Here is a 13,673-nt window from a genome sequence, read left to right as displayed (position 1 = left end):
GTAGTCTTGGACATTGCTACATGTATCATCAAGCACCCAACCTTTTGTGTACAAGGATATGGAGAAGAGTTTGGAACAATGCATTGGTAGTGTTGTTTCACTGGATTTAGTATCTTGTTCCTTACAAAGTGTGAAGACCTCTCAGACAAATTGCACACTGGGAGCTGCTGTGAAACTCCAAGACTTGCAAGGGACATTTAAATGGGATAATTATTGCCATTAAAATGGACATTCTTTCACATGCAATTATGCATACTTTTTGCACAGAAACTATTTTCCTACTTCCTCATGACACAGAAGGGTATTTCAGCTCATCAAGTCTATGCTGGTAAGGCGCCAATCATTTTCCCAATAATCTATTCTCCCAACATTCTCATTACTTCCCACCCGATTCTTCCACTCACCCACACACTCTAACTTGTTCAACTAACCAACCAATCTCCATGTCACAGGCAGCAGGTTCAGACTCCATGCAGACAGCACTGGTAGCCAGGATTTTACTCAGGTTGTTGGAGCTGTGAGGCTGCAGCTCCACCAGGTACACCACTTTTCACACTTCATATTGCGTTGATGATCATTTCTGTTGACAAATGTGCCCCACTGCCACCTGCCTGCATTTGGCTGATATCCCTCTAAATCTTTCCTATCCATGTATCCAAATGCTGTTTAAATGGTGTCAGAGTATCTGCCTCAACTACAACATTCGTTCCACATCTGCCCCATCCTCTGTGTGAAAAAATTGCCCCTCAGGTTCCTATTAAATCTTTTCCCTCTCACATTAAACATATGTCCTCTGGTTCTGGATTCCCCTACTCTGGGTAAAAGACTAGGGGAGTAGACCCTTTCTACTCCCCTTGTGGTTTAATACACCTCTATGAGATCATTCCTCAACCCAGCGTCAGATAAACATCTAATGGTGATCACTCAATGAGCAGCAGTCACCTCCATATTTAGTTTAGCTCAGTTTATTTTAGTTTAGATATATAACGCAGAAAGAGGCCCTTCGGCCCACCGAGTCTGCATCGACCAGCGATACCTGCACATTAACACACTAGGGACAATTTACAATGATACCAAGCCAATTAACCTACAAACTTGTACGTTTTTGGAGTGTGGGAGGAAACCATTAATCTCAGAGAAAACCCACGCAGGTCACGGAGAGAATATAGAAACTCCATACAGACAGCACCGGTAGTCAGAATCAAACCCGGGACTCGGGCTTTACTAACAGAAATTGGCAGCAAAAGGCCTGACTTAGACAATAGACAATAGGTGCAGGAGGAGGCCATTCGGCCCTTGCAGTTGTCACTCCCAATAAAACAAGGAGGAAACCCTGCAACAGGAAGACGCCAATCAAAGGACCTTTACCATCTGCCAGTGTTGTGTTCCGTTTTTGTCCACTAGCATCACTGACAAAGGCTGCAGCTCCTCAGAGTAAAGAGCTGTGATCTCTGAACTCTTGCTGTAACTCACAGTGGTTTTGGGGCCAGCAGCAGTGCAGGGGCGGATTGGACAAAAGCTATCATGGGCAATCTGCCCAGCCACAAATTAGAGCACTGCTTTTCTCTCTCCTTACCACCTCCACTCCATCCCCATGTTCCCTCATGTCTGTGGTGAACGTTTACACTGTTGTACCATAATCCTTCAAAATCTGATGTTTTTTTGCAATGGTCATCATGAATATGAACGTTATGCAGCGGCTGCAAAATCTGCAGGCATCTACCATTGGGAATGACACAGATAAAATTTCCCTGCATGATTCAGAATGCAAACCATCCCAGTGAATGTTATGGAATGTTACAGCATATAATCCTCCAACACTTTCGCCACCTCCAACTGGATCCCACTACTGGCCACATCTTCCCATCTCCACCCCTTTCTGCTTTCCACAGAGACCGTTCCCTCCGCAACTCCCTGGTCAACTCGTCCCTTCCCACCCAAACCGCCCCCTCCCCAGGTACTTACCCCTGCAACCACCTGTCCCTTTACCTCCCCCCTCGACTCCATCCAAGGACCACAACAGTCTTTTCAGGTGAGGCAGAGGTTCACTTGTTCCTCCTCCAACCTCATCTACTGCATCCGCTGTTCCAGGTGTCAACTTCTGTACATCAATGAGACCAAGCGCAGGCTCGGCGTTCGTTTTGCTGAATACTTCCGCTCAGTCCGCCTTAACGTACCTGATCTCCCGGTTGCTCAGCACTTTAACTCCCCCTCCCATTCCCAATCTGATCTTTCTGGAATGGGCCTCCTCCATTGTCAGAGGCCCAGCACAAATTGGAGGAACAGCACCTCATATTTCACTTGGGTAGCTTACACCCTAGTGGTATGAACATTGACTTCTCTAACTTCAAATAACCCTTGCTTTCCCTCTCTCTCCATCCCCTCCACTTTCCCAGTTCTCCCACCAGTCTCACTGCCTCTGACTACATTCTATCTCTGTCCCGCCCACTCCCCTGACATCAGTCTGAAGAAGAGTCTCGACCTGAAAAGTCACCCATTCCGTCTCTCCAGAAATGCTGCCTGTCCCGCTGAGCTACTCCAGCATTTTGCGTGTACCAGTGAATGTTTTGCCTGGTTCTCATCAATTTCCCAATTTCATGCAACTTTAATGCACAAAAGGTAGAGGAAGGATTTGGAGGATTTGGACAGGGTTCAAAATTGGTTTACCAGAAAGCTGCCTGAGTTAGAGAGTATTAGCTGTAAGGGGAGATTGGACAAACGTGGATTATTTTCTCTGGAATGCCAGAGGCTGAGGGGAGACCTGATTAAGGTATATAAAATGACAACATGCATAAACAGGGTAGACAGTCAGAACCTTTTTATATCAGGATGAAAAAGCCCAACTGGCATTGATTTGTCAGATGGGCAAAGTTGAAAAGAGATGTGCGTGGCAAGTTTTATACAGAGAGAGGTCGGTGCCTAAAACATGCTGCCAGGTGTGTTGAAAGCAGGTACAATAATAGTATTTAAGAGCCTTTTCCTATAGACATGTGGATATGTAGGGAATTGAGGGATTTAAATCACGTGCAGGCATAGGAGATTAATTTTCATGCATACATTAATATATTTATTATGAATCTCATGGACACACTGTTATTATTTTTGATTTGAATTATCTCAAGCTCCATATTTTATATGGTGTTTTACTTTATAGGTGAACAATCCTTTAAAGCAAATGACAGAGAGTGATTGATTCTGGTCAGTGCCTGGCATTGTATGGAGCCAGAAAACTCATTGCGTGAAGTGACAAGCCAGAAAGGGACCTGCTGTACAAATTGAAGGAGGGGCTAATCTATTTAAAAGGCTGAGCTTCTGTAACATGCTCAGAGAGATTCTGAAAGCCTGAGGTGAGTGACAGTCTGTCTCCCAGTCTGGGGGATGTCCAGGTCACTCTCTGACAAACTTCAGGCCCTTCATATACCGACACTGGAAATCAGGGTGACAGCTGGGATCATGGCAAAGGAAGCAAGGGTTGTGATATTTTAAAAGTAATATTGGATTGGGTTAGGGGGAAGGACAACCTGAAAATTCCAGGACTGAGATTAATGATTTGCACTAAGGGAATAACGTAATATAAAATTGCTGGTCTCTGAGAGTGGCTTTGTCTGTGAGCCTCATTAAATAGCGTATTTATTTCCATTATCCAGCATGGGTGAATGATTGGTAATTCTAAATATGTTGTACAACTATCAGCCTAAAGCATGTACTGAACTTGTTTCTTTCAGAATGGTGTCCCTGTGGTGGTTGGGCTTGTGCATCGCTGGGTTTTTCCTCCCTCAGACTTATGGAGTTCCGGCAGGTAAGAGACTGTTCAAAATTCCCCAGTTCCAGTTAAATCTCATGGAGTAGAAACATCCACATACACCTTACCACAAGCAGAATTGCTTGGAGCTGGACAGACCCATGCGATCCCATGTAGACTTCCTAGAAATCAGAATTTAAAAAAATATGAAGCAACCATAATCTGAATACATGGTTACGTTTACGATCCTTTCTTTAAAAACAGTGGCAATAACAAATTTAGAGTATCCGGACTATAGTATGTAAATTTACAATCATGCGTGCATGCATTAAGCATTTATACATATTGAGCTCGTTCATATTTCTGAGCTTTTATCCATGATCAATTAAGCATATGGCAGCACAATGGAGCTTTTGTAGACCTGCTGCCTCACAGTGCCACAGACCTAGGTTCAATCCTGACCTCTGGTGCAATCTGTGTGGACCTTCCACCTTCTCCCTGCGACCACGTGGGTTTCCTCTGGGTGCTCCGGTTTCCTCCCACATCCAAAAGATGTGCGTGCGAGTTTGTAGGTTCATTGGCCTCTGTTAATTGGCTCTTGTGCGTAGGGAGTGGGTGTGAAAGTTGGATAACAGAACTTGTGTGAATGGGTGATCAGTGGTTGACGTGGTCTCAGTGGACTGAATGACCTATTTCCATGTTGTATCTGTCATTCAATCAATATGTAGGTTTTAATAAATATGCAGACGTTAATGGAATTCCTCCACGGAAGTTTTTAAATTTCCTCCTTAGAAAATAAATAGACTGACTTAGTGGAAGTTAAAGAAGGCAAATTATTTTCAGAACGTTCCTTAGGAACAATACCAATCTGTTTCTATTTAATGGCAATTGAACAATTTTCGTATTTACTTTAATAAATTTGAAGATTATTTGAAAGCTATATTCATGCAACTTCCAACTTCTTACCAAGTCCCATTGGGAAATTAATGAAATCTGGGGTGGGTTTCTGCAATGAAATTGAGTCGCAGTGATGTGCTGTGTCCTACAAATCACTTGGAGTGAGCATATGTTCACTGCCTGAACAAGCTATCCCACTGATGATGTGGGGGAGTGCAATTTAAGTGTCTGTTCTTCTGTGTTGTTGTGGATTTTTTGCCAAATGCTGAATTATGTTGTGTTAGCACAGGCAAAGGGGAGCCACATAATGCTGTAGACTACTTGTTTTTTGCTAAAAAAAAAAAGTCAGAACAACCACTGTCAAATGCATGAAGTCCACGCAACCAGTGTTAAATAGTCTGGGTGAAACGTGCTTTCGAGATTCGAACACAGCATGTGACACACGCTCTAGAGTCAAACTCTATATTCAGTTATTTAAGTCCTGACAAGCCAGCAAATTATTGATCAGAAGTACAAATGAAGACACCAGTATAAGTTGCGACTCTGTTGTATTTGTAGATTCTGATACTGCCCTGGCAGATATTGTTGTACAGGATTCCATTGATCTAGTGGAAAGAGATTACCTCTATGGTGACTGGTAAGTATTTCCCTCTGTTACCTTGTATTCACATTAACCTGTTTGTAAATGGAGACACTTCGAGTAACAAATTGAGACTTCACTAAATTTAGTCGGTCACTTTGGAGCTGCAGGCAAATCATCTTTGGATGCAATTAAACGGAAACAGTGTCTGAAGTATATAAGGAACTGATTTTGCAATGAATAGACTTCGTTACATGCAATACTATGAATCAAATATATTTAATTTTAGTTGAGAATCTCCTGAGGTTTTATATCATGGTTCAGATTAACTCTTGGTATGATGCCATATCTGACTATAGACAGCTACCACAAACAGAGACATGCCTTTCAAGGTACCATCACTGGTCTGTCCATTGCAACAATCCACACCTGTGTGATAAAACGATAATGAATTGGCATGTTTGGCCAAGTTAGTAACCAGTTATTCTAAACATTTCTCTTTTTAACTCCTTTAAAAAATGATCAAATTAATTTAACATTTTGTTCAACCTATGGTTTTTAAGCTAATAATAATATTGATTTTTTGAAGGTTGCAATAAATCTGCATAATTACTCTTAGATGCATATGTGCTTGAATCATCTGAAACTCATGAGGGCACTTTATTTCCAGCTATAAATAATCAACATTGCTAGGTTCCTACTTTCTAATTCAAAAGTGATAAACTTACGGGGAGGAGAGAAGAATATTGAATATGAATGGGGGGGGATGTAGACCATGTACAGGCAGATGGGATTAGGTTAAATTGGCAGCTTGTTTGGTGTGGGCATTGTGGGCTAAAGATCTGTTCATGTGCTGTTCTATTTCTATGTTCTCGGAAAGGGACTTCGTCAGCTATGATCTCTTCGTCAGTGGTAAAGAAAGATTTTAATTGCTGCTGAATTTGCACTAAGATAATAAGCTTTATGGGAAATGGGTGCTAGATGATACTTTGATAAGGAACATTGAGTTTAATGGAAAATTTGAAGAACTGGAATGGGTTTCAGTGAGATTATTAGAATATTCAAGGCTTTTGGTTGGTTTTTACTGTCAGTCTTGATTTTTCTGTTGTTAAATTGAAATGTTTTGCCTCATTTTATAAAGAAATTGAATTGGCAAAAGATCAGTAAAAAAACCCCCATGCTTGTCAAGAGTTTTTCTACAATAATATTGTGGTCGTTGTTCCTTCATCCAGTTCCTTCTTTATTTGTCTAGGTCTGGAGTACAAAATTCCGAGAATCTTGATGCTAATGAACTCCAAAAGCGCGACTGTGAGTTTAAAATGAACATCTCTCACAATCAAGGGATCTGTGGGGGTTGGAGAGGAATGGGAAAGGGACAAATGTGAAAGGTAGACACAAAATGTTGGAGGAACTCAGCAGGCCAGGCAGCATCTCAGGAGAGAAGGAATAGGTGACGTTTCGGGTCGAGACCCTTCTCCAGACTGATATCAGTCTGAAGAAGGGTCCTGACCCGAAACGTCCCCCATTCCTTCACTCCTGAGATGCTGCCTGACCCACTGACTTACGCCAGCATTTTGTGTCTACCTTCGATTTGAACAACATCTGCAGTTATTTTCCTACACAAGAATGTGAAAGGGATGCCTAAACCAATTACTGAGATGCTGGCTGCATGTATGCAATGTCCAAACCATGTATTTTAAATAACTGGTCCCATCTCCAATGGTGCAATGCTGCTTATTCCACCTAAACCATTTAGAACATGTGGCACTACGGTCCCGTAAATCAGAGGTTAACATCTTTATTCTACAATAATGATTGGAATAATATGCTTCCAGATATCTGAGTACCTGCATGACAATTAATTCTGCAAAACACCACAGTGCACAATATAAACTCAGTATCATTAGTGTTTTGCAAATCCCAGCACCATTTTATTTCCTCATCTTATGCCCACCTGCAAAGGCAAAAATATTTTTGTATTAATTTTTATGTAAGCTTTATGGAAGAGGGAAAAATAGTTAAATCAAAAATAATATTCAAAAGGGCATGGGATACAAAGTGTTTAATATTTATAGCCGCATGGATTTGAAGAGTTTCAAACTCACATGAAATGGGATACAGGGAATTTAAGATTATTTAAGTATATTTGTTTGAATCTAATTTTGCTTTTAATCTCAGATAAAACATGCGGCCATCCTCCCTTGGTTGCACATGGATCCGGCAATGTAGTGCACAGAAAAGCCTTCTACACTTGTGACAGAGGATATGCAATCCTAGGAGAGGAAAGTGCCATCTGTGATTCACATGGTCGATGGAGCCAAGCACCACTCTGTCTGCGTAAGTCCATTAACGTTAAAGCTTCAAGAACCTGGTACTTAACGTTCCCATTGAATATAATCCATTGCTTATTGTAGCTTCACAGTATCTCTGGTAGGCTGCATCAAATATCCCAGTATCAAACAAGCCTGTCAGTAATCTGTCCATGTTAATCGTGATAGCAGTTCCTGACAAAAAGCCAAATGGGTTTAGGTTTAGGTTTATATTGTCACCTGTACTGAGGTACAGTGAAAAGCTTAGCAGTTCCAGAGGCGAAGTCCAATGCCTGCAATGAAGCCGGCTCAGGTCGGAATTGCTAGATCATCAGACTTGCGAGAATATTGAAGAGAATATTATTAGAAGAATGAGAAATAGAGCTAGACATATTGGTAGAAAAGAGATTTAAAAGAGCTGGGCGGTTATATTGGATGGTTGTAGATCCTCCTCTGGGACCAAAGAGACCCAGGTGGATCTACCATTTGGAAGGCTGTTTTTTGGAATGAAATCCATAACTTCTGGGTTTCCATCTGGTTGCTCGAAAGTTGCATCTTTATCTTGGAAACACCTAAAGGAAAATTTAAAAAAAGACCGCTTGCCTAGTAAAATTGTCTCCATGTCTTATGATTGAAGCTTTAATGGTTGAAACTATTTGCATCTCTTCACACTCATACTCATACTTTATTGGCCATGTATGTTTTGCCACATACGAGGAATTCGATTTGCCATACAGTCATACCAATATAAACCAACAAGACACACAAAATACATTTTAACATAAACATCTACCACAGTGATTCCCCCCCTTCATCACTGTGATGAAAGGTGAATAAAAAGTTCAACCTTTCTTTGTTATCCCGCGGTCGGGGGACTCGAGCCTTCCGTTTACGGGGAGATCTTGGCTCCCATAGTCGGCGATCGGACCCTCCATGTCGGGGCGATCAAACTCCTGCATCGGGGGGATCTCAGCTCCCCCGTGCCGGGCGATCAGACCCCGGGTCGGGGCTGGTTGAACCTCCTGCGACTTTGGAGCTTCCCGACATCAGTCTCTACCCGAGACTGCAAGCTCTCTATGTTGAAATCCACAGGCCGCGGTTGGAGCATCAATCCAAGGCAAGGGATCGCAGGCTCCGGTGGTAAGTCCACGGCTCCGCGGTGGGGCTCAAAGTCAGTCCCGAGCAAGGCTTCCAGCTCCATGATGTTCGGCCGCAGAGCAACCAGAGATACGATCCAGAAAACAATCGCATCTCCGGCAAGGTAAGAGATTGAAAAAAAGTTTCCCCCAACCCCCACATAAAACAAACCAGAGAACATTAACACAAACTTTTAAAACACACTAAAAATAACAAAAAAGACGAAAAGACAGAAAGACCGTTGGCGATGCTGCGATCACTGACGGCGCCACCCGGTGGTACTTCTTCCACACAGTATTTATATTGCCATCGGCATCCTTCTTTATGTTCATAGAATCATAGAATCATACAATGTGGCCTAATTGTCCATGCAGACCAATGGGTCCCCTTCCTCATTAATCCAATCACCCAGGACATCATGTGGCTCTTTGAAAATTAGTAGATACATTCTTACAGCCTCAAAATATGTTGGTTGGTAAGATAATTGGTTTACTTGGTGTACAGGTGAGTGGTCGAATCTGGAGGGGAATTAATGGAAATGCCGAGAGATTAAACGTCATTGTTGAAGGCCATGGCAATGGTTAAGGGACCATTACCTGAGGCATGTTCTTGAGGGACGTTCTTGAGGCATGTTGCTCCTTTCAAATGTGTGTCCTATATGGGGCTGAATGTAGCTAATCAAACACAAAAGAGGTGTTGATTGACCACGATAAGTAAGCCAATGCCTCCTGTTGCTTCCAAATTGTTCCAAGTTTTACGAGTGATCACTGGGTCAGTTGTAATCATAAATTATTGTTAAACTTTCTTTCAAAAAAAAAACATGGGCTTTAAGAAAAACAGTTGAAATAGGCCCTGCAAAAGCAATTATTTTCTGGTCAATTTTATTATTTATTTTTATTTTTTAATGTTTATTTTTAAATTTTTTAATTTAATTGATTACAGTGCATATAACAACAACAGCAAACCCCATCCCGCCCCTGCCCTACATAATCATGAAAACAAACAAACAAAAATAAATAAATAAATAAATAAATAAATAAATTAAAAAAACATAACTACAATGTGACAAAAAAGACAAAAGCACAAAAACATGAGGCAAGGTAATTTTCACAAGTCAAATATTTCAGTATTTTCACTGCTGGATTCAAAGAAGGTACAAAAGCATGTGGCATTGAGGGGATAGTTTTACTTGTCCTTAATATGCTGCAGCACTGGGTTCCATATGTTGAAGAACTTTTGAGGGTTGCCAGACAATTCATATCTCAACCTCTCTACGTGTAAGATGCCCATTAATTCTCTTAACCAAGTCTCAAACTGAGGAGCAGAGTCTGATTTCCATAGTTTCAAAATACATCTGTTGGCAATTACCATACCATAAACCAAGATTGTGCGAGCATTATGGTCTAGCTTCTCAAGTGTTGTGGAATATAGAGCAGTTTCAGGGTCCGGAGTTAAAGTGACATTTAAAACAGTAGACACCAAAAGACACCAAAAGTTGTGAAGTTTTGGACAAGTCCAAAAGTGGTGAGCGAGTGTACCCTCAGCGGTCTTGCATCTATTACACAAAGGTGAGAGATCAGGAAAGATTTTATGCAGCTTAACCTTAGAGTAGTGTAATCTGTGTATAACCTTGAATTGAATCAGTTGTAGCCTAGAATTAATAGAACAGGATTTTATACTTTTCAGTACTACCTTCCAGACATCGTCATCAATTTCAATGTTAAGGTCTTCTTCCCAGGTTTGTTTTATTTTTAAAGTAGATTTATCTAGTTTGTTTGAAAAGATACCTACAAAAGATGAGATTAGGTTCTTTGCTTCCGGGGGACCCAGCAAAATTTTGGACAACGAGTCGTCTTCGGGCAGGGACTCAAAAAGCGAATTGTTTTGTCGAACATAATTTCTCAGCTGTAAGCACCTGAAGAATTGAGTTTTGGGCAATGAGAACTTGGATTGTAGCTGATCAAATGATGCAAAGTGTCTATTTATGTAAAGATCTTTTATTGTAACTATCCCTTTACAGCTCCATTCTCTGAACGCTGTGTCTGTAAATGATGGGGGGAAAGCGTGTTTATGCCAGATTGGGGCGTGCATTGACGTATTCGGAAGCTCACAAGCTTTCCTAATTTGGTGCCATATTCTCTGAGCATTGGACAGAGTGAAGTGGTCCTCTCTAAGAGAGGTGAGAGATCTGGGTAATGAAAAAAGGAGAGCAGGGAGATAAGTTTTTGGGGTTAAGCTTTTTTCAATCGCCAGCCAAGGGGGCAGGTCATATCCAACTGCCCGTTCATATGCATACTGCCAGTATACCATGACTCTAACATTGGCCGCCCAATAGTAATATAAAAAGCACGGTAACCCCAGTCCCCCATGTTCCCTCGTTTTTTGAAGATAAGCTTTTGAGATCCTGTGTGCTTTATATCCCCAAATAAATGGCATAATGATAGAATCGATTAACTTAAAGTAGGATTTGGGGATAAAAATAGGGACATTCTGAAATAAATACAGAAATCTCGGCAGGGAGACCATCTTTACTGCGTTCACGCGGCCAATCAAGGAAATAGGCAACGTTCTCCATTTCTCTATGTTCTCCTTTAGCTTGTTCAACCTTTCGGTAAAGTTAATTTTAAAAAGGGTCTTGGGGTTTTTAGATATTTTAATGCCCAGATATTTTATACTGTCCGGATTTGTTTTAAACTGCATGTTGGCTAAGAATACAGGGTCTAATTCTGCTGTTATCGATATAAGTTCACTCTTCTGCCAGTTTATAGTGTAACCTGAGACCTCGCCAAAGGAATTAATAAGCTGGAATAGGTAAGGGACAGAATGTTCAGGGTCAGATACAAAGATGGCAATATCATCCGCATAAAGCGAAATCTTATGTTCCACCCCACCCAGTGTAATCGGTTTTATAAGCACATGCCCTCTTATGCCGATTGCCAGCGGCTCAATGGCTAACGCAAAGAGGAGCGGCGAGAGGGGGCAGCCCTGTCGCGTACTCCTCTGAATGGCAAAAGGGGGTGACCTATCCTGGTTTGTGAGTATGGAAGCGGTGGGATGAGCATATATAAGACGTACCCAGGAAATAAAAGAGGCACCAAGACCAAACTCTTCCAGCACTCTGAGTAAATATCCCCACTCTTCCAGCACTCTGAGTAAACATCATAGTGGGTGCCTTTTCCCCCCTCTGACAGGATCCAGGGCAAGTTCCTGCCTTAGTCTGGTTCATTCAAGCTGGTGGACTTGGGCTTATGATCCATATTTAACATTTTCTAAAGCTGGAAGCATACCTATGTGGTCTTAATGAGCTAACAAAAAAGTTACTTTTGATCAAGCAGTCCCCAATCAAACCACTCCATGCGATTAGTCTGGACCTCCAGGGAAATCTGTCCTGAATTGCCTGTCAGAAATTGATTCTTAACAAATGGATGACAACCTGACTCAGAAAGACTCAAGGCTAAAAGTATATATATTTTTTTAAATTGCACAACATTTCTGTTAAAAGACAACCTTGTGAAATTTCATACAAAGTGTTGCCATATCATAATACATGTCAGTTAATGCAGTAATACATTAACTGCTTCACCTTACAAGAATCTTAATTTTGTACTCATTTTCTGGAAGAAAATATATTGGTTTATTAAATTAAAATGTCAGTAATTTTGACCGATCTTTGAATTTTGTTTCTAGCAACACCAAGGTTCTACCCAGGCCGAAAGGGTGAATCAGGCGATTCTGGTCGTATGGGAGCTAAAGGTGAACCAGGTGATGCTGGAGCTATGGGATCAATGGGTTCTGCTGGTATGCATGGAAGAAGAGGTGCAAGAGGCACGAGAGGGACCAATGGTAATCCAGGATCAGTAGGATCTGCAGGCCTGGCTGGACGGCCAGGGCCAGGAGGAGCAAATGGCAGGAATGGTATCAATGGTGCAAAAGGTCGTGATGGTGATCCTGGTACAACTGGAGCAGCTGGTCCTCAAGGCAGCCAAGGAGAACCAGGATACAAGGGAGAGCAAGGAAATCCTGGGGGGCCAGGTGCTCCAGGGAACTCCATTACATGGAGAAGGTCTGCATTCTGTGTCAAACTTGGCACTGGCAGTGTTGTTTGTAACGAACCGATAGCCTTCCAGGAAATTCTGTATAATGAAGATGGTGACTATAACATTGAGTCCAGCATGTTTGTTTGTCGCATTTCAGGTGTCTATGCATTCCATGCTTACTTTGAAGTGAATACTAGAAATGCACATGCTGGAATAATAGTAAATGGCCGACGTATTTACTCCAATTTCCAGTCCTATTCTTCATATCCTGAAACATCAACACTTGGTACAATTGTAAGACTGAAAGTAGGTGACAAAGTTTGGGTAGAACCCATTGATTCAGATAATGGCATTTGCCGTAACAGTTATTTCATGGGATACTTGATTCACGAGTGTAAGTAGAAATGTAACATTTGACTACATAAATTCATATTTCATGTGTATCTAATTTCAATATCGATCTTAACTACCACCTAAATTTGACATTTTCACTGGTCCATGTCTTATGATGTCATGTTATACCCATTAAACAATCTCAAAACAACAAAATGTGCCAACTCAATTTCATAGATACATGAGTCTGAAATATCTTACTATTTTTGGGCTGAGGGGTCATTTTGTTCTTGTCTGCATGTAATGAAGACCGAATTTTGCTTCAAGGCCGCCCTTTATCTTGCACAGTCTCCACTGATAAATCGGCCCCAGCCTTATTGCAGGAAAGTTCACACCTCAGAGTCTAAGCTTAGATCAGCAATTTCATCTGTACACTATAAATATCAAACAGTGCAAGCTGGCAGGTCAGAAACCAAAATGACCCCTTCCAAAAATAAGATTGCTTTCGGCTATTTTAAAACATTAATCGCTGAATTATTCAAGAAATCATAATTTCAGTGAAAGCAATTGGGGAAGCAACAAATAAGATAATATTGTGTCTTTCAGCAGTGATTTTGATTGCAGCAATTTAGATGTGT

General features: G+C 41.4%; 1 protein-coding gene across 1 annotated transcript; it reads left to right on the top strand.

The window, feature by feature from the left end:
• Positions 1–12,405: 12,405 nt before the first annotated feature.
• Positions 12,406–13,104, top strand: LOC144606484 (complement C1q and tumor necrosis factor-related protein 9-like). The gene has a single exon (XM_078422647.1). The coding sequence runs from the start codon at positions 12,406–12,408 to the stop codon at positions 13,102–13,104; it is 699 nt and encodes a 232-aa protein (XP_078278773.1).
• The last annotated feature ends 569 nt before the right edge of the window (positions 13,105–13,673 follow it).

Source organism: Rhinoraja longicauda, chromosome 26 (genome assembly GCF_053455715.1).
Source record: "Rhinoraja longicauda isolate Sanriku21f chromosome 26, sRhiLon1.1, whole genome shotgun sequence".
Taxonomy (NCBI): domain Eukaryota; kingdom Metazoa; phylum Chordata; class Chondrichthyes; order Rajiformes; family Arhynchobatidae; genus Rhinoraja; species Rhinoraja longicauda.
The sequence above is the reverse complement of the archived record's forward strand: the minus strand, read 5'-3'. Positions and strand labels throughout refer to the sequence as shown.

What these genes read in the sequence shown, in the direction of transcription:
- LOC144606484 (XM_078422647.1), top strand. Translation starts at nt 12,406, where the DNA reads ATGGGAGCTAAAGGTGAACCAGGTGATGCTGGAGCTATGGGATCAATG.